This window comes from Myiozetetes cayanensis, unplaced genomic scaffold (assembly GCF_022539395.1).
Source record: "Myiozetetes cayanensis isolate MyiCay16 unplaced genomic scaffold, myiCay2020 scf2-11, whole genome shotgun sequence".
Lineage (NCBI taxonomy): Eukaryota > Metazoa > Chordata > Aves > Passeriformes > Tyrannidae > Myiozetetes > Myiozetetes cayanensis.
In genome coordinates, this window is record NW_026087411.1 from 13,918,241 (window position 1) to 13,943,375 (window position 25,135).

Genomic DNA, 25,135 nt, shown 5'->3' on the forward strand with positions numbered 1-25,135 from the left:
CTAGAATAAAGAATGCACATTGTTTTTTTCAGAACACCAGCAACAATAAGCTTAATTCACAGTGTTTTACTTTATAGTAAAATGTGCTTGTTTGCTCTTGTGACCCTCTTGTAAACTGAAATAGATGGCACTAAGACATCTTTCTAGAGTGTCTTGCAGGTCTTGCAGATCCTTTATATATAAGACATTTTTCACCTTGCTTCATGCAGTTTGCTCTGGAACCTACCCAGAAAACCTGTAGTTGTCCATGACACTTAGGGACATCCATCTGAAAACCTCTTCCAGCAGGTAGCTGGAGCTTCACTGTTCACTGGCACTGTATAAGCAGGGAGTCCATCATCAGTATGACCAAAGATGAAAGAATCCAGCTCCAAACGACTGCTGATTATGACATAATTATAACTTAAGAGTAAAGTACATGATTTGAGAATTCTTGGCTTTGTGGTCTGCCAATATGTGACAGACAATGTGAAAGTTTCTGCTAAATGAGAGAATTCCGCTAAATTTTAAATTCTAAGTTAGAATTGCTAGATTTTGCTAAATATGGTTTATTTATCTTTGATTAACACGTATCAAAAGGTGCATACCTGGTTTAAGGTACAGGGAGGATTCTTTATGCAAGTATGCCTCTGTTTATGCTTATACTGGTGTCATGCTTGAAATATTTCTGTCCTGCGGGAATGATCAGGTTAAGGCTGTGTTTTGGGAGCCTACATGACTTGCAAAGTGGATGCCAAGTTCTCCAAAAGTGGTATCTATCCTTGTGCATGGTGAGTGCCTGCCACTGACATCTGGCACAGATGGCACTGCCTGCTAAGTTTTGAGGGATCAAGATGCAGATCCCAGCAAATTGAACCCTGATTGTTCTTCGCATCACACCAGTTGTTAGTGCAGATACAAAATAATAATCTAGTAATGCAAGTGAACCAAGTTAGATCTTTGTACAGAAAGTCTTCATTTTATCCTATTGAAACTCTCTATCTCTTTGCTCCCAATTGAACTTGAAAGAGGCCGCAGGAGAAATTGCAGTAATCCTCTCACAATACCAAGGGGAAACATTAAGAAGGGAGTGAAAAATAGCAGGAATGTGTCTCCACGTCACCTCTTACAGTGTCGTTATCCATTATTTCCATCCATCCTGTGGCATCTAGAGAAGAGCATAACTGATTTTTAAAATATTCTTGAATTTCAGATTCCTACCATTTTCTTCGTATCATAAAAAGGAGGATGAGAAGTATGAGCCATCACTTTGTAAGTCAGGCAAATATATTCAAGAAGCTTATGGAACCAAACATTTCAGAGAAGTATATCCCAAGAAATGGATAGCAGACAAGGTAAGTTACTGCAACAATCAAAGAATTATTTACTTTTTTAGATGGCTGTTTTATTAGAACTAAGTGAATTTGAGTCTGATCCAGAGATCACAGAATCCAATGGGATTCTTTTTAGCATGTTATAAAATCACACAGAGTTGATGTGATGAGATGTCAGATTTCCTTGACTTTCTGGCAAGTTCAGTTTGAGAAATTTAACCCATGTTCTACCTACAAGATCAGGACTTAAGAGCCTGATTAAGTACAGCTTTAGTTATGTACGTTTTGCTAAATTTTGTTCTATTTGTATTGCCTTTTATGATTTAAGAGAGATTGTGTATTTACTCTTGGACATTAAGATAAAGCTTCAGGGAATTATGGAAAAACCAGACTAAAATAACAAAGTATTTCACTGCTTACAATCTTTGAAAAAATCTTGAAACTAGTGAATAGATGTTTTTCTTTTAAGATCATCTCATTAATTTGCCTGCTTTATCAGGAGCATCTCATATATTTCTGGTTTTGTAGTGCTGCAAGAGATAATTTTTCTCAGAACGTGTTCTAACGTGACTTTGTGTAGTGTTTTGCATTGTGCCTATTTGCATTAGGTATCATAATCACATTAAAATTTCCAAGTACAAGAAACATAATGGACTTTGTGGCTCAGTGCTGCACTCTCTGCTGAGATAGTTAAGGGGACTGTAGCATCTTTTGTAGGAGGAGAGGCTGAGACAGCTGAAACTCTTCAATCTGGAAAGAGAAGGCACAGGGGAGATCTTATTAAAATGTATAAACACCTGATAGAAGGGAAAGAAGAAGAGGGAACCCAGCTTCTTTCAGACTAAGTAGTGTCCAGTGACAGAACAAGAGGCAATGGACACAAGTGAAGTGCATGAAATTCCAGCTGAACACAAGAAAACACTTTTTAAATTTTATTTTTCTGTGAGAGTGACAAAGCACTGGCACAGGTTGCCCAAAGAAGTCGCAGAATCTCTGTTCTTGGACATATCCACAATCCTAGGCAACCTGCTCTAACTGACTAGGGGGCCTGTAGGAGGATGATCTCAAGAGGTCTCTTCCAATCTCTACAATTCTGGTATTTTGTGAGATACGATTATGTGTTTCCCTGGAAGTAGCTTAGCCCCAGCAAATTCCAAGGAATCTTATTTTGAGAAGGAATATCTTTTTAGGGAATTATTTCTCTAAATTTGAAGCTTTAAAAATGAGCTCAGAGTAAAATTTTGGTATTTTAATGTGCATTAATTATATCCCATTGCATATAAAACATAGAGGTCAACATTCAAACAAAAAGATCTGAATTTGTCTTTCAAAAGCAATGAGTGGAAGATATGATTGGCTGAAGTCCTACAGCATAAGTGTGATATATAAAAAGGACCTAAATATCTTATTGCTGATATTCCTCTTGTCCTGTAAAGACTTCCTTTTCTAGTCCTTAGCATCTTGATCAGGCTCAGATGACAATATAAAAAAAAGTAAAGATATTTATACTGTGTATCATGTGACACATATATAAATTATGGGTTTCTCTAAAAGAACTAAACTCACTTTACTTGTGATCTTGGATAGATATCAACCTAAATCTCTGGAGGTGAATAGCTGTATACATTAACCCAACATGACATACAGCCTTCCAACCCCAATTCTAAATCAATATGAAACTTCCATTAGGAGCAGCTTACCCAAACAGAGAGATAAGAGGAGAAAAGAGCTATTTATGACCTACCTGCTGCTTTAATGGGTCATTATTATCAGGGAAAAAACTAAAAAGAACACCGAAAATTCCACGTCCTCACTGCAATTTAATGGAAAAAGACCTATAGGCAGGTGTGAGGTCATACTTTCATAACTGTTAAATTTGATAGAACTCTGTTTTCTTATTTCTAAACTATGTGAAAACTTTTAATATATCAGTGGTATGAACAAAATGATCCTATTCTAATGAATCACAAGGCTAAAGGGCATGTAACAAAATATTAGAAAAAACCAGATTTTTACTTAAAACACTTTGCTTAACACAAAGGAGGGTTCCATTTGCTGGAACTTTCCTTTGAGTTTCCCATGAGGTGATGTTTTGTGCATCCAACTTCTGTTACAGTGTGTGTAGCTGATAACCCTGCCATGATCCATATTCAGCTTCTGATACTCTTGTGCTAGACAAGGTTCCCTTATTATTGCTGTCAAAACTATGTAAGTTCTTCCGAGTTCAATGGTAGAAGATCAGTGACTCCTCTGAGCTGCTGAGGTATTATTTGGTGTTAGCTGATATTAGGTGGCTTTTTAAAAAATTTCATGTGAAAAGGCCCTGTGTATGTTCATGAGCATGTCCTAGCTGTATTTTCCTGAGGTTTTCGTGTGTTTGAGTATGCATTTTAATTCAAGTCACAAAAAGATTAGTATGTAAATTATATAATTACTTTAGAAGCAAAATGAACAACATTGAAAAATATTGCCTTGTTATATTTCCTTTGGAAAAGGAAAGGGTATTAGCACAGACTTCCTCTAAACATAATAATTACCATATCTATGTGAAGAAAAGTTAATAGTTCTTTTTATTCATCTAGTTATAATCTGAAAATTTGTATCTCATTCGTTTACATTCTGTTTACATTTCAAAGAAGTTTGAGTTGAGGGAAAAACTGTTCTATTCCAATAGTTCATTACAAATAAACAAGAAATGAAAATACCTCTAATGAAACTGAATCTAGTTAGTTTACTCAGTAAATTACTATAAAAAAAGAAATTGCTTGCATATTTTAAGTTTTACATTGTATGTCTAAATACATGGAAATGCCTTTGATAGAATTTATGTGAGATGTTTCAATATAAAAAATTACCAGTCATGAATTTAAACTACAGTGATAGGTTCCAATATAGCTGAACAGTCAAGGGATGAAATACACTAACTATAATCTTCCAGTTGTCAAAACACTCACATATGTTCATATTTACTGAAGCAGAAATGGTAGCTTACAGTCTTTAATCAGTATTGGAATTAGTTTGCATATGCATTTTAGAAAGCTGACTTTAATGACAGCATTTAATGCTTTTTATTTATAAAGTTCAGGAAGTGATATTTTAAGGTGTTCCATTCTGATAGATTCTTCCCTCTGATGCCTTATTATGGGTGAATTACAGTACAACTGAATCACTGTTTCATTATTTGCACAGGCATTTTGGCCCTAAACAGGATTTTATTATCTACAAAGCATAAAAATACCCAGGACTGCAAAGAATTAATTTAGAGAACCTAAGCATATTGCACAGAACATAAAGTTGACCTTTACCGTCTACAGCTCTTGGAATGGAGTGGGATGTGGAACACATCATAGATTTAATGTGGCACAGCGCTGTCTGCAGAAACTTGGGTGGGACTGTGACTGCCTGCCCATTGCACCCGATGATTGAATCTGCTGTCACCAGCATCCTGATAATAATGAACATTCAGCTTAACGACCGTGATTATGATTATCATAATTGATGTGCAAGTGCAGTGTGTGGGGATCATTACAGCTGAACTGTACAGCAGAGAAACATGCCTTAGTTATGGATAATTTTACCTTTATGCATTGATTGGGATAAAATATGCCTTACAAATTCAACAGGCCAACTTGATAAAACTTTAGGATTTCTACATGTATGAATTGATGTTTACGAGCTTCCTGCAAAACAGCCTCCTTGCTGTTTGTTTTGAATTGTTTCATTCCATTAATAACAGGAAATAGTTAAATAATTAGATGTTGTTGAGTAGAAATCACTTACAGAGTACTGGCAGTGTTAATCAAATATCAACTTCAATATTTCTGATTGTCATGGTCTTGCCTAGGCTAGGAAAAATAGCCCTTGTAATTCACCACCAACACAATTCTACTTTTGATGGAGCAGTCGAAATAGGGCTGTGGTCAACACTACTGGCATTTTCACATTGCACTATGTAGAGCAGGCAATAGTTGTTCCATGCATAAATTATATCACTTCAATCTTTGTCACCAGAGGTAGAGAATTACAGGCTCAAATTCAGCCAGTGTAGATAAAGGTGCAATTAACAGCTTCAGTCAATTTTGTTGAACAGTGATTACGTTCAACTACCTTTACATGAAGTTGCAGAAGTACTTAATTAAATTATGAGATATATAATAGATAAACACAAGTATGTGTATGTATTTTAAGCCAGAGTTTATATGAAGAATATTACAACGTAAAATAATGAAAAGTATAGAGTTTCCTTGGTTTACACTAGGTATAAATTTGGCTCTTTGTCCAAGAACTGACAGATTTTCAGTCTGGAATAATAGAGAAAATAGGCGATAGAAAAAAATCCTTGTAGCCAGAGAAAGTGACTTTTCCTGTTTGAAAATTGGTTTATGTCTTTTAGGACCACAACATACAACAGTCATGTGTCTAGTGGATGATGTCATTGGATGATGTCATTGTGCGAGGGCATTTTTGATACACTATTCATGTTTTCCATCTCTGACTGTATCAAAATTTATTTAAATTTCACCGTAACCCAATTTTTTCTAACCCTCCAGTGATTGGACTTGAGAATAGGAATAATGTATGTGTGAAGTTTAAAATTTTTTCTTGCTCAGACTGTGCTTGTTTTCATTTTAATTAGGAAAAAAAAGATTATCTGAGAACATTTTCTAAGACAGTGTGATATCTGTATTATCAGCTTTATTACCTTTTAAAACTTTAAAGGCCATATTTACTAGTATGCTTTGTGACAGAACTAAGTTACTGATGTACAATAGGAAGAGCTAGCATGTATTTTGAATATCAGATTCTTAGTTCCCCAGTCCAACCTCAATGTGTTTTCCTAGGCAATGCAGAGCTTACATAATGTGGCAGCCAGAAGGGAATTATTAGATGAGCTGTAAGAGTTTGCTTGTTACAGTACTGGTTTCCTCATGAGCCATGTCACGGATAATAAGGATTGTTGCCAAGTGTGTTGCACTCCAGCAATCCTCGGCCAGTGACATAGCTCCTGTATGGTTATTACTGCTGGCATGACTTGATGTATCTACTCAGATGCTCCAAATGGACCCTTAGTTTGAGTTATCAACTATCTGTTTCCAAGAAAAGGCTTCTTTCTGTCACTTTTCTTCCTATCCTGAGTCCTGCATCAAATCAAGTCATTTAAATCCAAGGATCTGGTCCTACAGCAATGCATCCTATACTATTTGTGAAAATTCTGTCTATTGTACCCTGTAGCATATATTTTCTGCTCTCAGAGCAATCCTCGTGAGTCATAACATTGCCGCATTTTCATGTGAAAATCAACTTGAGTAATTCCCTGCCTCCATGTAGGGTGACTCCCACAGCAGCATTACTCTTCAGAGCTGGGAACTCCTTGGAGCTCAAGTGTTTGGCTACTAGAGTAGGTAGTACAAAACAAGAGCAGTGTTGCCCAGTTTAATATCACAGTCCAGCTTAATAAGCAGATGGTAACAAAACTGGAGTTTGAAACTGGGTAACATCTTAAAGTCACTTTTGAAATTACTACTTCTGATTTTTTTATTATTTTTTTATTTTTCCTTTTGTTTGTTTGTTTGTTTTTTGGTTGGTTGGTTTTTTTGTTTTTTAAAGTCAGAATTGTTTTAAAATGTCAATTTTTTTTTTTTTTAAATGTCAGTACCATTGAGGAGGAAAGGTATTACAGAAGGCAGGAGTATGTCAGTGGGAACACCAGACATTACCTCTCATTCATAGGACTAGAATGAAATATCTCTTATTATAAGATTCACCCATTCAGTCTTCTGGGAAAGCAAACGACAATTTCTACTTTTGACAGTTGACATAATGATCTTTCCAGATCCCTTATGACTGTGTCATATTTACAGAAATACACTTTGTTATGATGATCACTTTCCATACTCCCACTGGAAAGGTGTAGATTATTTCCTTTGAGAAAATCCTTCAAGTCACCACTGTTGAGTTGCCTTTAAAAGCTGCTATGCTTGATATATGATTATTACTGATTACTAACTATCAGCAAGCTTTCAAATAATTTTCTTATTTGTAGAAAGATGAGGAAATTAAAATATGCAAAAAGTATCCTTGGCTAATGTTTAACTAAATGCAGAAAAGAATCTGTGGATCACTGGAAGGCTGAAAATACTTTCTTGTGGAGGTTACTGAGGAGTTACAGGGTCTGATTTTGAAGGAATGCTACAAAGTAGTGACTGAGGAGAGTCAAACCCTTCAGTTATTTGCATAAGAAGAGATACTGTCACCACTCATCTAATCAAATCCATTCTAGTGGTTATTTGTAAGGGTTTGTCGGCAACTAGTTGAATATTTTATAAAACCTGATTTTCAGTTCTGTAATTTCTCAGCGGGAAAATGCAGTCCCTTGATGATGATCCAAGGCTTTGAAGAATAAATTGATTCGTAAGAGAAAATTAGATGGTACTTATTATACTGTCTAACTAGCAATCCTGTATCATTTGTCTGTTGGATGATGAATGTCTTGCTTCGCCTACCTTCCTCATTTAATAATGTAACTTGTATGTTAGTGGTATAAAAGAAAATCTTGATTTTTTAGTTAGTTAACTTTAACCAATATTTCTTTGAGGGAGATGTATGTATGTTTAAGCTTTCTAAATAATTGCCATTGTACATATTGCTTAAACATTTTAAAGCTTATTTAATCAGAAATACTTTGGAAATTGCGTATCTTGACCAATTCCTTTACCACGTGCTCAGAGTACATTACACCAACTTGTGGCAGAGCTTTTAATGGAAAAAAATTAGTTAATCTAAACAGGAGAGATTGAAGTTACACCTAATTGTTTATATTTTGTTTAGGCTTTGACTATTTGGATATGATTTTGTTGGAATTCAAAATCCTCACACTAAACTGGGAAATGCTGGGCCTTGCCTTTTCATGTCAGTTTTGGATAGGCTGTTCAGTATTCTTGGAATTAAGTAGAATTTTTTATATGTATGTCAAACATAATGTATTTCAACTCATTTCAATTTGCCACAATATTGAATTAAAAAGGCTATATTTTGAAGTCACTTAAAATTCTTTATGGAACTTATCTGCAAAAGCGAGCTACTTATTATTTGATAATACTCACCAAGACCTTGTTTGTGCTTGTTAAATAGAGTTGAAATTAAAGTAACGGGAAGCTTTTCACAATCCTCTAAGAATTACATGGTCCATACAACTGTTGAAAACTGCAGGTATGAGTGCTGATCCTCAGCACTTAGCATAATTGAGATATATCCATGGAGCTAGGCTAATTTGCATCAGGTAAGGACCTGCCTTGTAATGAATATAATCAATATGTAAATACATCCTATTTAGAAAGAGTGTTCTGGGAAAAATAGTGTTACCTATTTTCACAGGAAAATAGACTTTTTTAGCCATCTTTAGATGCACATTGCTATTGAGTTTACAAAATTGAAGTCTAAGATCAGAGACACATATTCTGATGGCTTTCTTGCAACAGATACACTGAGGTCTCAGACTGTTGCATCTTGAAATGATGTGTGAATTACAAATTTTGTTACACTGACTCATTATGATTGTATAGTTGTATAATTCAAGTGCTGTTAGTACCTATAGTTGTTCTGGATGAATTGGAAGAGATTATGCCAGGTATGTGCCCAAGCTGAAAGAAAGGATGCAAGTTTTTTTTCTTTTGATGATCTCTCCAGAGAGTAAAAGTAGATTATTCTCAGAGCAGTAGGACTTCAGTGCAGAAAAATGGATTTTAGAGTAGTGTAAATTCCTTGAATAGGAAAAATCACAGTAAAAGCTTTGTGCAGTCATGTTGGAGTGAATGAGACATCGTATGTAATACAGACTTCTTGTTGTCGTAGTGGTTTGATGTATCTACTGCTTCTTTCTTCAAAATTTATATGAAGAATCAACTCTGCACTCATTTGCCCCATTTTAAATAGTAGTATGATACTCACTTTGGAATACACTGCAGTGTTTATTCATTTGATGTAATGAAGAGCTGCTTTCAACATGTCCTTTACAAACTCAGGTTAAAAGGATGTTCCACTCCAGCATGATAAACTATATTATTTCTTCTCTTACAGATTTTGTTGATCTCAGCATAATATATGTAGGGAAACTGAAAGGTATATTCACATAAGGAGTTTTTTTATGAGTAGGTGTATTACCATGTGTTAATGTTCTAGAATGAAAGTTATGGAATTTCTCAGAAATAACCTTTGCACTTCAAATTCAGACTTCACTTCTGTATAATAATCTTACAAGCTTTGAGTTAATGTAAAGAAGTAATTGCACCTCAGGTAGAGGGGATATGTTATGAAGACACAGTATCTGTTTCACAACTGTAATGGTTTGGTTTTTCATAATGAGACTATTTGAGTAGGAATTTATATTTTGACTGTGATAATAGGAATTAATAATATTCCCAGCTAGAAAGCTGTGAGACGTTAGGATCTCTCACCTGTAAGTTCTGTGAAGGATTGGCAGCATAAGTGGTAAGTGCTTATCATCAGCAACCAAATACTCTGCTCCTTTGAAGTATAACTCGTTAGGTATGAGAGTCTCAAACTTAGGGGGGAAAAAAGAAAAAGAGAAACAATAAAAACATTGCATATTAACAGACTTTGTACACTAATGCAAAGCTGCTTGATTGAGCAGTGTAGTGTCAACCATGTCTTTCTTCTAATGCTAAAAGTAATGCACATAGACAGAGTGACAATCAGAGTACAGCCTCCCATCAGCTGTAATTAATCTTTTAGTTAACAGAGACTAGAAAAGCTTCTCATCAGCCTCTTCTGAAGTCTGAGGCACCCTGTTTTTGATGTTTGCATTCTGAGTAAAATTGTCCCCACCAGTTCTAACAAATTGAAACACCAGGCTAATTATGGCAGCTAATGAAGTGTGTGGAATGGTCACAGCTTGTCGTGAAACTGTTCCTTCAGCTCAGATTAGAGTTTCATCAATCACTTTTTTAAACTGATCCAGAATTGCTTCTGCCCAGTGCTTGGCATTTTTAATGCTGTTTCTGTAATTGGTTTTTTCCCCAAAGCTTAGGCTATTTTTTGAAATATTTCATTCTCAGGACAGGACTTACAAACTCCAGTTTATAAAAAACATTTCATTATTGCCTCTATCAGCTGATCAAGTGCTAGAAAGCTAATAAAAGAAGCAGAAATATAAAATTTGATATATTGCTTTTAATCCAGCTAAAGGTAGCAATAAAGCATATACACATATATGTATATGAATCATTATTACTGTGGGCTGGATGTACACTGCAATCTCATGAGACATGGTTTGTGGGCTGGATAGTTCAAATCCCACTGAATGACCTAAATGAAATGAATGACTTCGTCTTAACTTATTTCCTAGTGGATTGTGGCCTTCCATATATCACTCAAAAGGTTTGGTATGATTTGTAGTTTTTGCAGATGCCCAAGCCTTTGGCAGAAGGAAGACCAAAATGTCTTGCTATTTAAAGAATTTCCACACTTCAGTTCAAATCCGAAGTCCTCAGAGAAGTATGGGAAACTTTACAGTATAACTTATAGTGCTACTACCCTGTCAATGAATAAATTAGCATATAAAACGTTGTAAAAATTCCCAGTTCCTCTTCATTTATAAGATATAATCATATTCAACTATACATTGAAAGTTCTGTATAGATATTAAAGGCATAGATGTTAAAGTCTAAGGCTAAATTCTTTCCTCAACATGGACAACGGAATATAGAATTTACTTTGAAAGTTATCCAGCTGAAAAATTAAATAAACTTTTGCTTATGCACAAGCATAGAATATTTTTGCACAAGTTGTTACATTTAGTATACATAGCATATATTCATATCAGAACCAATACAGCATGGGTTTAGTTTTGGAATTGTTCAACAATCTGTTTTTAAAATTTCTGCTGATATGTGTAATCCATTTCATTTTTCTGGACACTTTTAAATCTGAAATAATGGGTGGCTATAAATCAACTGTTCCTCTCCCTAAAGCTTCTGATCAGCAGCAGTTTGTCAGAACTAGCTTCATGCCAATGCCAAAACAAATCTGTGGCACCTGAGTGAATAATCACTGTAGCTGATGCTATTCCTGAACTGTATCAAAGAACTGGTGGATTTACATGGGAGAAAAAGTGCCATTGAAAACATGTCACACAAAGAAGATATGTTATCATACATGAGTAAATACAGACAGAAAAAGTAGTCATAGGTATTAACCTACAAGCTTTTTTTCCCAGTTTTATTGATTAATGAGAGCATTTGGAAACACTGGATAGGAGATGAGTAGTTTCTCTAGTGTTAGCTGACCTGCAAAGTAAGCTGCCTGCAAAATGATAAAATATTCCTGTTTGATCATTTCAGTCTCTTCTGAAGGTAGCTTATATTTCTGAAAGAGGAAAGCAGTTTTTCTCTTCAGCTTTTGTCAGTGCTAGGGCACATTGCCAACTCATGTGTAGCCAGTTACCCATCAGGACCACCAGGTCCTCTTTTGCAGAGCTGCTACTCAGCCTGTCAGCCTTCAGTCTGCTTTGTTCTGGGGTTTGCCTATGCCAGGTGCATTTGTCCATACTGTATTTTGTAAGGTTCTGTCAGACCATTCCTCTAGCCTGTCTACATCACTCAGAATGATAGCCCTCAAGTGTATTGATGGTACCCGTTATTTGGTGTAATCCATGAACTTGATGAGAGTGCATTCCATCTCCACCTCCAGGTCACTGATGAAGATATTAAGATAGGTGCCAAGACAGCACCTGAGGAAATACATTTGTACCCTGTTCCAGTTAAGAGTACAAACTGTTCATTGCTACCCTTTGAACTTGATACAATAGATAATTATTACACCTATTAGTCTGCACATCTAGACTATAATTTACTAACTTGGTTAAAATGATTCTCTGGGAGATTGAAAGCCTTGCTAAAGCTCAGCCAGACCGTATCGTCCACTGTTCTCCTTTTATCTGCATATCTTGTCATTTCATCGCAGAAATCAGTCAGGTTTGAAAGTGTCATCCAGAACAATGTGAAAGCAGGTGAAGTCTAACTGGAGTGCTATTTTTGCTGCATATCAGAAGACAAATACAGTGCATCAATGTGCCTTTTTTTTTTTTTTTTTTAATTCATTCTAAATGATTACAACTTTTTTTTTCTCCAAAAAGCTCTAACTGAAACTGGTAAGATAAAAAATATTTTCTGTTGAGGATTTCAACTCAGAAGTTTTCCTCCTTAACTCTTGGTGACATGATTTTGGCAAGTTAGAGAGAGTTGCAACTTGATCTTGGCAGGTTAAGCGTTTTCTGTCTTTAGTCTAGCAGGTTAAAAGTGGTTCTGAATTTGTCTTGGCAGTCAGCACTTGGCACTGGCTTATTTTCAGCTGGAAAGAGAATGTGGTGGTTGAAGAGATTAGACAATGAAAGGAGTAGCTTATAAATAAGTCAAGATGCTTATCTCTAAGTGCAGTACTTTCTAATACAAGTCTTGTTACTAGCAGAGTGTGTATGAGGGACAGGACAAGAAGTTGAATTAAAAATACAAGCACAATGGTAAAAATATGTCCATTTTGTGAGATGCTTTTTAAGACTGTATTTTTCTGTACACGGGAACGTAGTGTTAGTAATAGCTCCACCTCAGATGTAGTAACTTCATGAAAGGGTTACATATTTCTCATCAGAGTGTTTTCATTCTTGACAATGTTATTTATGCATCTTAAATAAATTAAGATGAACTTCTACTCCCCTCTTCAAAAACATTTTGTTAAAATACACTGCAAGAAGTGGACATTTGCATGACAATAGCAAATAAACACCTCATGGGATTCTGAATACTTAGTGAACTATTTCAACTGCACATTTGTTTTTTAGCCCAGATTCAGTAAAGTTCAAGGGTATCCAAGTATGAAATAGCTTGTGGAGAAATTCACATTGGTTTCTTAATTTAATTTACTTGTAGAAAAAGGCGACATAGTTGAAAAAATAGAATATTATCTTTGACAATTTTGGTTCAAATACAGACCTTCAGAATAGAATTTGGATGATGTTTCATAACGTTACTTGAAGTATGGTACAGCATGTACTGTAACTTTGTGTGGCAAACTATATTTTTAATATTGAATAGGTCTAAAAGTGCCTGAAAAGTGACTTCATCAAGGTGACTTATTCTTCTTCAGTAGATTAGCTTTATACATATAAATTAATTATATGAACAGTAATTTATAAGGGTGAATGTATTTATAAAGTATTGCAAAGCTAGTCAGTGTTTGAGAGGAAGGACCAAACAGTTCCTGACTTGCAGATCATTAATAAATGGAATAAATAACTTAGAGGGTACAGCTGGGAATTCCTCCCTTCCTCCCCCTTGGACAACGACAATGACTGCAGGGTACTAAGTAAATGTAACAAATGCAAATTTGGGCCACAAATCTTCATTGCTGGTTATATTACACATGACAAAAAGGACAGCCTAATTCCAGATCCCAGGTTAATTTTACAGAGGCAATACTTACAGGAAACAGTAATTTACTGGACCAAATCCTTCCCGTTTTTTCCTTTGTCCTTCCTTACACAAAATTTCCATCAAAGCCAAGAGATAATTTGCCTTCTCTTGTAAGAAATGACAGCAAGGTCTGACACATTTGTATTCCTTAATGAACACAGCTATCACAGAATATTTTACTTGTTTAGGAATAGTTGTGCTTTCTTTGTACAATGGCTCAAACTATTGCATTCTGAAGAGCACCATTATTTTCTGTCATATCATAGCTTAATTTGTGCAGCTATTGAAGGGTATGATGGGATACACATTTGTTCCTTTGTCCAAACTGCTTCTTGCCATGCAGGAGCTTTTTGATAGGTTCTTTTCAATACTAGAACACATTCTCTACTGCCTTGCACAGAAGTTTTAGAGCTTGACTTGTGTTAGCCAGTTGTCTCCAAAGCACAACTTAGCACAGTTTAGCTGCTGAGCTAAGGAAGCAAACTGTAGTGAGCACAGATGAGTAGCAGAACTTCCTTCTCCAAATATTAGAGAAAGGAAGGAATGGAGTTATAATTTCCATGTCAGGCTGCCACAGGGGAGCACATGGGGCTGTGCTGCTTGTACTGGACACATCATGCAGAAAGAATCTAAACCTGTGTGATTATCAGGTCAGTGGTTTTTCAAACTCATGAACCACAGTTAGAAATATTCTATGATTTCTAGCAAGCACTGTTTGAGTTTGGCTTTCTCATTTTTAATTGCAAAAGATGAAACATATAAGAGTCAGTGATAGTTATAAATTTCCATAAAAAATTAAGTGTAAAAATAATGAAAAGTTTGTTCCATAAATTAAGTAGCAATTAATGCTTTCTGTTTGGAAGATAGGATATTAAAATAATGTTGTTAAATTTCCTACTGTGAACATAATTCCCTGATTCTTTTTTTACAACACATTATCATAATGTCAATAAAAGACTAAAACTAACAAATAGAAAAAACTTGCCTGATGTAAACGCAACATAGACGGTTATAAAGTTGTCTTTTATGATGGCTATACAATATCATTTTATTTTAAGATCTAATAGCAAGTGGATTCAAAGGGTAAGACTTACAAAGTCATTAAAGCAAGTAGAAAATTGCCTTCTACCATAGTCACCCAGTCTTTTTAAATCAAAGAGTTTTATTGTTGTTGGTGATGTTTGCATTTGCAGGAGGTAATTAGGGAATGAGTTAGACATTACACTCAGAGCCCTCAAGCTTGTCAATAAGAACCATAAACTTTTCTTGGAAAAAAAAAGAAGTCAGTTTAAAAGGCAAATTGCAGAGAATGGAGGGCAACAGGATCATAACATTTTTGGTCAGTTTGACCTCTGCTGTGTCTATCCACGATATAGAGAAGCTCATAAAATAACCTATGTTTCCCTGACAACTTTGTTGCACTTACCAAATAGAACAAAATTTGGAGGTTTTAGAATTGGTGGTGGTAGTTGACAGTTGAGGGAGGAGGTAGATGGTGGCTCCTTGTTCTCTTCCTCTGCACTGTGCTGGCAAGCTGAAAAGGGGAAGGTGTAATTCTACCCCCTTCATCACAGCAGTGGCCACTTGTCCAGTGTGATGCAGGGAACTCTGATTAGGCAAGCTTTTCCCTGGAAGTCAATACCTCTGGTCTGACACAATGGGATGCAGTCCCGAAGGCACGATCCAGGCTTTTGTTGTTATCTCTTGTTTGAAGGGGCTAGTTGACCCAATTGGTTAACACATTAGTTTTTCAATTTTATAGCCTTAAGTCATGGAAGACCTATTCCTAGGTTTTGGCTCTTTCTCCATGGCAGAAAGTAAAATTGGCAGTCTATGCCCACCAGCCACAAATACAGAGTTATGCCAAACAACTGTGTCCTGAACTTTATGGCTAATTAACTGTTGAAGCTATGCCCAAGAAATAGGTTCTGTTGCCCATGGGAAGAAGTGTGTAGCCATTATTAATGTCCCAGCTCATATCACTCAGTAGGTCTTATGAGCAGTGCTGCTTTAAAGAGACTAAATGTACAACAGGGAATTAAAAATTATAGTACCCCTTTCACTGACTGAAATATTGTAAACTTGTTACACTGAGGCCAGGATTGGTGTCAATGTACTTTGTGTGAAAAGTGCAATAGAAGCATTAGTATTTGACAGCCCTGGTTGAAATAAGTGAAATTAATGGAGCTCTTTTCATATACGACAAGGCCATGGCACCCCTTTCATGCTGCTTACAGACAGAGAAAAGTCAATACTTTTTTATTACTTGATGCTGACCTACATTCTGCACTACAAGTGCCAGGCCCACTAATTGGTTTCAGTTGTGAGAAAAGTTTGCCCCAAAGAAACACTAGAGCAGATAAATCAATCTTTTTTAGGGTAGCTTAGTGGGTTTTGAGCACTTGAAATGACATTTGTGTTGTATTGACAGAATGGGTTGTTACACTCATTTTGTCATGTCAGAAGGCCCTGTACTAGTTGGAAGTATTGTTAACCAGTATTGATAAATTTGCTGAGAATAAAAGTTAGCTGGATCAACATTTTACTTGTCTAACAGCTTGCTGCTTCTGGTTTACTTTGTTGTTAGAAAACTCCATGGCTATTAATAGGTCAGGGGGCTTACTATGACAGCTCAATTTAAAACTCTAATTTTACTACTGCAAGCATTAGGATCATAGGGAACACTTAAATTTGACCACTTAGTGTTAAACAGATGGGGTTGTGGACAGTGACACTTGGCAGTACTGCCTGGTTTTCAAATGAGGTGTGCACATAAGGTTTCTCCCTTCTTTGTGGGAAAGCAAGATTGCTCAGTGGGCTTACCACTGCACTAAGAACGTAACTACTGCATGAATGTTTATGCAGAATTTTTCACTGCTCCAAAGTCTTGTTGTTTACCTGTGTATTGATTTCAAAGTAAAGAAAAGGGACTTGTTTCCCGGTTTTACTGTTCGGTAGCATGAAGATGGAATTAAGATTCCAGCAACTGTGCTCACTTTATAGTTGTTCTTTCTGCCATTGGTTCTCAACAGAAGTTACCTAAGGAGTAGATTTTCTCTGTAGAGAAGAACAGAAGAGACATATAGGTCTCTATAGGAGCAACAGATATAATTCCAGCACTACAAAAGAGTTTTTCTAAGATCCAAACTTTTCATGGATTGGTTTACTTTTTAGACAGCACAAGGTGCCATGGTTGACGTAATGCAATTATACAATGTCTTTAGTATTTCAGTTTGACTCAGAAGAGGACTTGGTGCTCTGAATCTCTGGTATAGAGGGAATACTTTACATTACAGAGAATACTTTTTGTTATACAATATATCTTTGAAACCTCTGCACATTTTACTTCTCCTCACCTATGAAGGAAATCTACATTTGTACAGCCTAATACAACTTTAATCTCCATTTACGAAACCAAATCACTATTTATGCAGCCAAATCAAATTTTGTCATTACAGAGAAAGACAGTGCTATGCTGTAAATCAGGTATCATGAGTTTATTGTATGCTTATTGTTCCAAGTTTATTGCATGCTTAACAGCTTCATAATTATTATGGAATTGAGAGGTTTGCTATACAAAATTACCTGAAGTGTGTACGCAGGAATCTGTGAGTAGATATGCTACTGCTGTTTGTCTATTCTTGCTTTGGTCTGAAGCAGCTGACTTTCTAGTTCATTAAATTTCCAGCAAGATACTCAATTGTAATTCCTATCTCATTCCAAACTGCATTTTTATATTACAGGATATTACACAGTACTCTGAAAATTGTTCAGAAAGAAACAGTGTTAGTGCAAATATATCTGTAGAATATCATGGAAGGCATTTGCAAAGGCTTTCAAGCTGATATGTAGGTCTACAAGGTCTTGTCCATTTGCCAGTGTTTGTATGTGGTCTGTATTTATATGTGTCTGCATAGTCAGATGAAAAATGTCTTCAGAATTTGCTTTAATAACATACCAAAGATAAACTATGTGACCATTTGACAAGTCTAATCTATGACATCACAGTGTTCTGATTCAGATAAATCCTTGAAGGCTTTATGCCACCTTTTCTGACTCCATTGTTTTGAACTGATCAACACACTACAGTTAAGTAGTCAAATGTATTAAAAGGGTCCATAGGCCTTGTTAAGCTCTGTCAGTTAAACTTGAGTCCCTTAGAATTTACAATTTACAACAATTTATTTAGAGTGAAAGGAGTCAAAGCTTGACAAGTTTAAGAAGAAATTGTTATAATAACTTAATTCGGGAATTTAAAAATAAGTTTCAGTCCTGAGAACTACATGTCTCTGATGCTGAGAATATGCTGAGTTGGAAGGGATCCACAAGGATCACTGAGTACCCTGCACAGGACCATCCCCAAGAATCACACCATGTACATAAGAGTATTGTCCAAATGCTTCTTAAAATCTCTCAGGCTTTGTGCTGTGACCACCTCCCTGGGGACCCTGTTCCAGCTCCCAACCATCCTCTAGGGGAACAACCTTTTTCTAATATCCACCCTAAACCTCCCCTGACACAACTTCAGGCCATTCCCTTGGGTCCTGTCCCTGGTCACCACAGAGAAGAGATCAGTGCCTGCCCCTCCTCTTCTCCTCACAAGGAAGTTGTAACTACAGTGAGGTCTCCCCTCAGTCTCCTCTTCTCCTGGCTGAACAGACCAAGTGACCTCAGCCACTCCTCTTATGGCTTTCCCTCAAGGCCCTTCACCATCTTCAGTGCCCTCCTTTGGACACTCTCTAACAGCTAAATGTCTTTCTTACGTTGTGGTGCCCAAACTTGCACATAATATTCAAGGTGAGGCCGCCCCAGTGCAGAGCAGAGCAGGACAATCCCCTCCCTGGAATGCCTGGCAATGTTTTGCCTGATGCCCCCCAGGACATGGTTGGCCCTCCTGGCTGCCAGGGAACTGCTGACTCATATTCAACTTGCTGGCAACCAGGACCCCCCAGTCGCTTTCTGTGGCACTGCTTTCCAGCACCTCATTCCCTACTCTGTCCATACATTCGTGGTTGCCCCACCCCAGGTGCAGAATCTGGCACTTTCCCTTGTTGAGCTTCATAATGATTGGTAATTGCCCAGTTGTCTCATTTGTCACGGTGTTTCTGCAGGGCCGCCTTACCTTTGAGGGAGTCAAGAGCTCCTCTGAGTTTTGTGTCATGTGCAAACTTGTTAGTATCCCTTCCAGACCTGCATCCAAGTCATTTATGAAGGTGTTGAAGAGCACAGGGCCTAAGATGAAGCACCACAGAACCCCACTAGTGACAGGTTGCATGGTTTAAGAATGCATTGTGGGAAAATTCCATAAATCTCAGATCCATGTTTCTGTGATCCTGACACTGCAAAACCATGGGGTCAGTCTCACCAATATGTGTGAATTCACGTTTGTAAGCTTATTATTTTCAACTACCAACAATGAGGGACTGATGGTGAAAATAATTTTGAAGAAGCTTGTTTTTCTCTACTCACAACCTTTGTTCTTCAAAAGGATTATCTACATAACTTCGTACCTTCTGTGCTATGTAGCAACCAGATTAAATTCAGGATGATCCTGGCAGCCTACCAGAATCAATGAGCAGTGCGTCGCAGTGCTTCACTGCAAATTTTGAACTGTCATTTCACCATCAAAATAGATAGACGTGAGAACCTGGCTTCCAATTCCTTTCCATTTATGAAACAGTGCCATAGACTCTCTTCAGTGCTGTGAGGTAGATCTTGCAAGGCCAGGTGGTATTTTTTCAGTCCTTACTTTATCTCACTGTTGAAACCTGATTAAAATCTGTATCTACAAATACAGAAACATCATGTTATTTTCCTAAAAAAAATTTATTTTTTATATGCATACTGTGCAGCACTTATCTATATATATTCTAAACTTCTTTAATTAATCTAAAGCCAGCAATGCTTGTATTTATCCATCTGATTCTGTTATATTTTCTAAATGTGGTCCAACATAACTGCTATCGTCATAATAGGAGCCAGTTGTTTAAATGCTCAGTTGTGAGTATCTAGTGAAATAGTTTTAAATAACAAGATAAACAGTACAGCTGCCAAACCAAAGTAATCTTACACTGAGGGGGCGTGTGGCACAGAAAATTTCCTCTTTGTCATTTTGATTTGAGTTTGAAGCTGGACCTGGGCTTAGTTCCAGCTCAAAAACACTATTCACTTCAAAGGCTTCTAAATCGTCCCAAGGAGCTAATTTTGGCAGCCAATTGTTTTTGTTTGGCCAGGCATCCTAATAGCAAAAGCCGTCTGCTCCAGCAAATGAAGATTTCTTCAGTGCTCAGGCTTACCATTCCTGATTTTATCCTGATATGGGGGGTGCACACTTTTTACTGGTTTCGCTGTCTCAGCCCAAGCTCACCACTTGTTAAACTGTTCACCATTTTTTAAACTGTACCTAACTGTCCTGCATGAAAATTCAAAATATACTTACTATTTTAAAAATAGAGGATCCTGTATTCTGGATCTGAATTAATGCTTAATCCTAAATTATTGCTGAATTATCTGCTTGCTTTCTCAGCAACTAGTGAATGGTTTGTTGCTTTTTTCCATTCCCATGATCAGTATTAATCTGGGTAATTTACTGAATTAAATATAAATAGCTTGACTTTAGAAGAAAACCATTTGCAATTGTGTTGGAGATACTATAATACTTTTTATAATAATTATAGGGACAGCTTTTCCTTCACTAAGAAAATGCTTGTGGTACCAAAAAGACACTGACAAATAAAATACTGTGCCATTGTTAAAGCTTAATATGAAAATGGGCATAGGCTGTTTCTATTGGGGAAGAAATTCACCAGTACAAGCCATAGAGAAACATTAAAAAGTAAATCTTGTGAATCATTTAAGATTGGGACAGTACTCACTTTCACACCACACAGGTAGTATTTAATTTTGAATTTATATGTCTACTTTGCTATTTTAACGTTTCTGCACCAGAATTTTGGAGGAATCATAACAAACAATTTTAAGTATGAGATGTAAGAAGTTATATAGTCACAGTTTGGCAACATGCAATGCAGATGAAACTCAGGTGAGCCCTGTCAGTGTTTGCATGAAGCTTACCAGAAGTCAGAATTGCTCTGTTTATGGAGATGCAGCTGAACAGTGATCTGTGAAGTAACTAAATCCAAATTATCCAGGGAATGATAATTCTACTTCATGTAATTTTAAAAAAATAAAAATAATTTTTAAAAAAGTGCACTTTTTCATTTTCTTTTTAAGAGAAAATTAAACCTTTCATATTGGGAAATGCATTGAAAAGATAAAAAATTTGGCTTTCATTCACACATGGCCTTGAACGTGTTATGAAGATGGTGCAAGATGCACTTTTGCAGAGCATTAAGCTGACAATAGAAAACAGTAGGAAGTGTTCAGACCAACTTCTTAAAAATGTATCATCAGATTCTGGAAAGCTGAGAGTTAATCTGTGGCATGTTACTTCTGAAAGGAAAAACAATTTTAATGCAAACCAAGTGTTTTCTATTGTTATACTGTTCTCACTATTTCATGGTCAAAGAAAATAATGTTATTAAGAATGCTTTAAAACCTTGATCTTAAATACCATTGATTTGCTAATCATTTACCATGGGCATTTATTAGTAAGTAGCAAAATTAAAATATCAGTTAAAATACATCGTTTATTTTACTTTCTTGTTTGTTGGTTGAATTGAAATTGTACTGTTAAGGCACAGGATCACTTGCATTTCTCTTTGATAGATTTCTAAGCATTCACGTTTTAAAAAATTGAATATAATAGCCATGAACTTTGCCTAGAAAAAAAAGGTGTTCAGGAGTCACCCTGCTTGTATTTTTTCTACCAGGACTCCTAATCAATTTGTTGCCACTAATACATATTTGATATGCTTTGGGTTTTTTTACCATATCATATGGAGCTGTCTTAACATCCATATTTTAATGTTAGCCAAGGTAGAAAAGTTTAAATATACCATGGTTATCTTGCTGTCTTTAACCTACCTGGTTGCCAGGGAGGATAATACAACTTTGAATACCATGATTTGCTAAAGGCTATTAAATCTAATTTCTAGAGAAGGAAATTTCTACAGTGCTTATAGTTGCTGAGAGTTTGAAATACGTATTTGCTTTCAATTAAATAAATTCTTGGGCTCTTCTTCAAAGTAATATTCATACCACATCTTCACAAATAACTTGGATGCAGGTCTGGAAGGGATACTAACAAGTTTGCACATGACACAAAACTCAGAGCTCTTGACTCCCTCAAAGGCAAGGCGGCCCTGCAGAAACACTGTGACAAATGAGAGGACTGGGCAATTACCAACCATTATGAAGCTCAACAAGGAAAGTGCCAGATTCTACACCTGGGGTGGGGCAACCACGAATGTATGGACAGAGTAGGGAATGAGGTGCTGGAAAGCAGTGCCACAGAAAGGGACCAGGGGATCCTGGTTGCCAGCAAGTTGAATATGAGTCAGCAGTGCCCTGGCAGCCAGGAGGGCCAACCATGTCCTGGGGGGCATCAGGCAAAACATTGCCAGGCAGTCCAGGGAGGGGATTGTCCCGCTCTGCTCAGCACTGGGGCGGCCTCACCTTGAATATTGTGCGGTTTCGGGCACCACAACGTAAGAAAGACATTTAGCTGTTAGAGAGTGTCCAAAGGAGGGCACTGAAGATGGTGAAGGGCCTTGAGGGAAAGCCATAAGAGGAGTGGCTGAGGTCACTTGGTCTGTTCAGCCAGGAGAAGAGGAGACTGAGGGGAAACTTCGCTGCAGGTACAACTTCCTTGTGAGGAGAAGAGGAGGGGCAGGCCCTGATCTCTTCTCTGTGGTGACCAGGGACAGGACCCAAGGGAATGGCCTGAAGTTGTGTCAGGGGAGGTTTAGGGTGGATATTAGAAAAAGGTTGTTCCCCCAGTGGGTGGTTGGGAGCTGGAATAGGATCCCCAGGGAGGTGGTCACAGCACAAAGCCTGAGAGATTTTAAGAAGCATTTGGACAATACTCTCATGCACATGGTGTGATTCTTGGGAATGGTGCTGTTCAGGGCCAGGAGTTGTACTGAATGATCCTTGTGGGTGCCTTCCAACTCGGCATACTCTCTGGTTCTGTGTTAATGTGAAAACATGTGTTTCATATTTGTTAATTTGCATAATTTGAATTCTAACTCATATAATGAAATGTGTCTAGAAGACAATATACTTTAAAATACCCTAAAAAAAAGTCAAACCCATTTAAGCCAAACTTAACATCTTTTTGTCTCTCTTATTTTCTTAGGACTTTCGAACAGTGGCACCATCTATTCTTCTCTTCGAAAAGTTTGGAAAAACTTACTCCCGTGCTGGTCAAATAGTGTAATTGTCCTGGAAACTACACAAGACACTTGAAAAGTAATCAATAAAAGTGTTTCAGCAAATGCACAGCAACATGTTGACTGAATGTCCCATAAAGGAGTCTTCCTGTGATGTAAACTTTGTCTGAAGTAACGTTAATTGATTTTGCTTGATGTCTAAGCAATATGGCTTCCAAGATTTATAAAAAAAAGTTTGTGTTTTTTAAAAAAAAAATAGCTTAAGAAAATAATTTCTGAAAATGCTATATTTTATTTAATATAAATAATTTAGGATACAAAACCAGAGTCATCAAGTAAAATACTTAGAATCACATTTATTTATTACAGATTTGGAAATTAGTTTAAAAAAAGAAGAAAATTTACAATTTGCATCTGTTTTCCCCCTCACTACTATAAATGTATTTGCTTCATCATTGTTGTTCATAATTTTCAGTGTTGTTAGGCATCCTTTTTGGCTACAGATTCATGTCTTCAGAATTGCAGGATAGGCATTTGCATGGAAGATAAGATACTCTTTTAAATCTTTTTAGCATTTCTGTGGGTGATAGAACTTTAGTGTTGAAAAAATAAAGCTCTGGCAACATCTATGCCTTATTATTAGATCAGTTTTTCTATATCTGCCTAATTTTTTTTATCACTACCTGTGTTTTTACTTCTAGTCCTGTGTTAAGTGAGGCCATAATCATGTGAGGCTTGGCGAGAAGAACACATTTGATGACACAAAACTGATATTTGTTTGCTCTGTTCACTAGCAAGCAATCCTGTAAAATAGTGAGTATCCTCATACCCATCCACTTCAAAAGACTCAAGGAATTCAGCATCATGAGAAGACCTCAGCATATTTAAAGAGCAAATCAGAAGCAAATTCTTAAAGTCATGTGACTGAATTTTACAGAAGTTTTATGCTGAATTCTCCATGATAACATATTTGCTTTTCATATCATTTGACTATATTTGAATCAAATGTATCTGTTTATCTGTGGCTCACTGTAGGCTTTTTATTACCAAACTTTGTTATTTGATTCTTCTGTGCCATATAACTGTGCAGAAAACCTCGAAGAGATGTCTGTTTGTGTGTGTGAATACTTTCTGAACTGGGTCTAGTGAAAGGTGTCTCTGCCCATGACCAGGGGTCTTGGAAACAGATGAACTTTGGGTCCCTTCCAACCCAACCCATTCTATGATTCTATGAACTAGGAGTTACAAATTTCCCGTCCGTCGGTTTTCAGCTATCAGGCTGTGAAGAAGTTTTACTGCTCTCACACACCACAGTAAAAAGCCTTTCAATTCCATTCCAGTAGGTTGTGAGTGCAGGTATTGGACTGTACTGGTGCTACTTTTTGAAGTTTGTTATTTTCAAGCTTTAAAAAGTTTATTCTGCATGACAATGATAATTAACTATGGAAAGCAGAAAGCAGCCACCTCAGTGGCTGATAAGATTTAATCTGATCCAATGTATCAGAGTGCTTTGGTTGTTCCTGGAAGGGATTGAACACCAGACACTTGTGCAAAACTGTTGATGAATAAAGATGGCACAGTAATTTTTATATGTGAGAGCTATCTATTTGATTGCTTCAGCTTTAAGGTAGTTCATCACAGTAATTCACCCTGTGTTGCCTCTTTAACTTCATACCACAGTTTCCCATCAGTCCGATTAGAAATGGCAATGCCTTTATCAGATTAATCTTTCTTTCTTTTTCTTCCTTTCAGTATCTCTGACCCCAGGACAAAGAAAACCTACCTTGCAGCCTGTACTGCACTGGCAGTAGTGCTCATAGCTTAGGGTCCAGAGCACAAATGGAGGTTAAAACCAACACTTCTAATTGTAATTGTTTGATATATGCAGACCTTTCCTCCTCTTATGAAAAAAACCCCAAACTTTTCTGTTTCTAAGCAGATAGCTGCTTTCCAGAAACCTTCTTACACAAAAATGAGTCTGATTATTTTTTTAGATGAATAAACATCCACAAAATTAATAGAATAAGAGATACATTACCTGTAA

General features: G+C 36.6%; 1 protein-coding gene across 2 annotated transcripts in view; it reads left to right on the forward strand.

Moving 5' to 3' along the window:
• Positions 1-24,661, forward strand: part of SPATA17 (spermatogenesis associated 17) — an 89,790-nt gene extending 65,129 nt beyond the window's left edge. For both annotated transcript variants that reach the window (XM_050316533.1, XM_050316534.1), the window contains 2 exons: positions 1,193-1,334; positions 23,058-24,661. In XM_050316533.1, the coding sequence (XP_050172490.1) occupies positions 1,193-1,334; positions 23,058-23,138 (223 nt within the window). In that variant the 3' untranslated portion in view covers positions 23,139-24,661. The remainder of the gene's footprint in view (positions 1-1,192; positions 1,335-23,057) is intronic.
• The last annotated feature ends 474 nt before the right edge of the window (positions 24,662-25,135 follow it).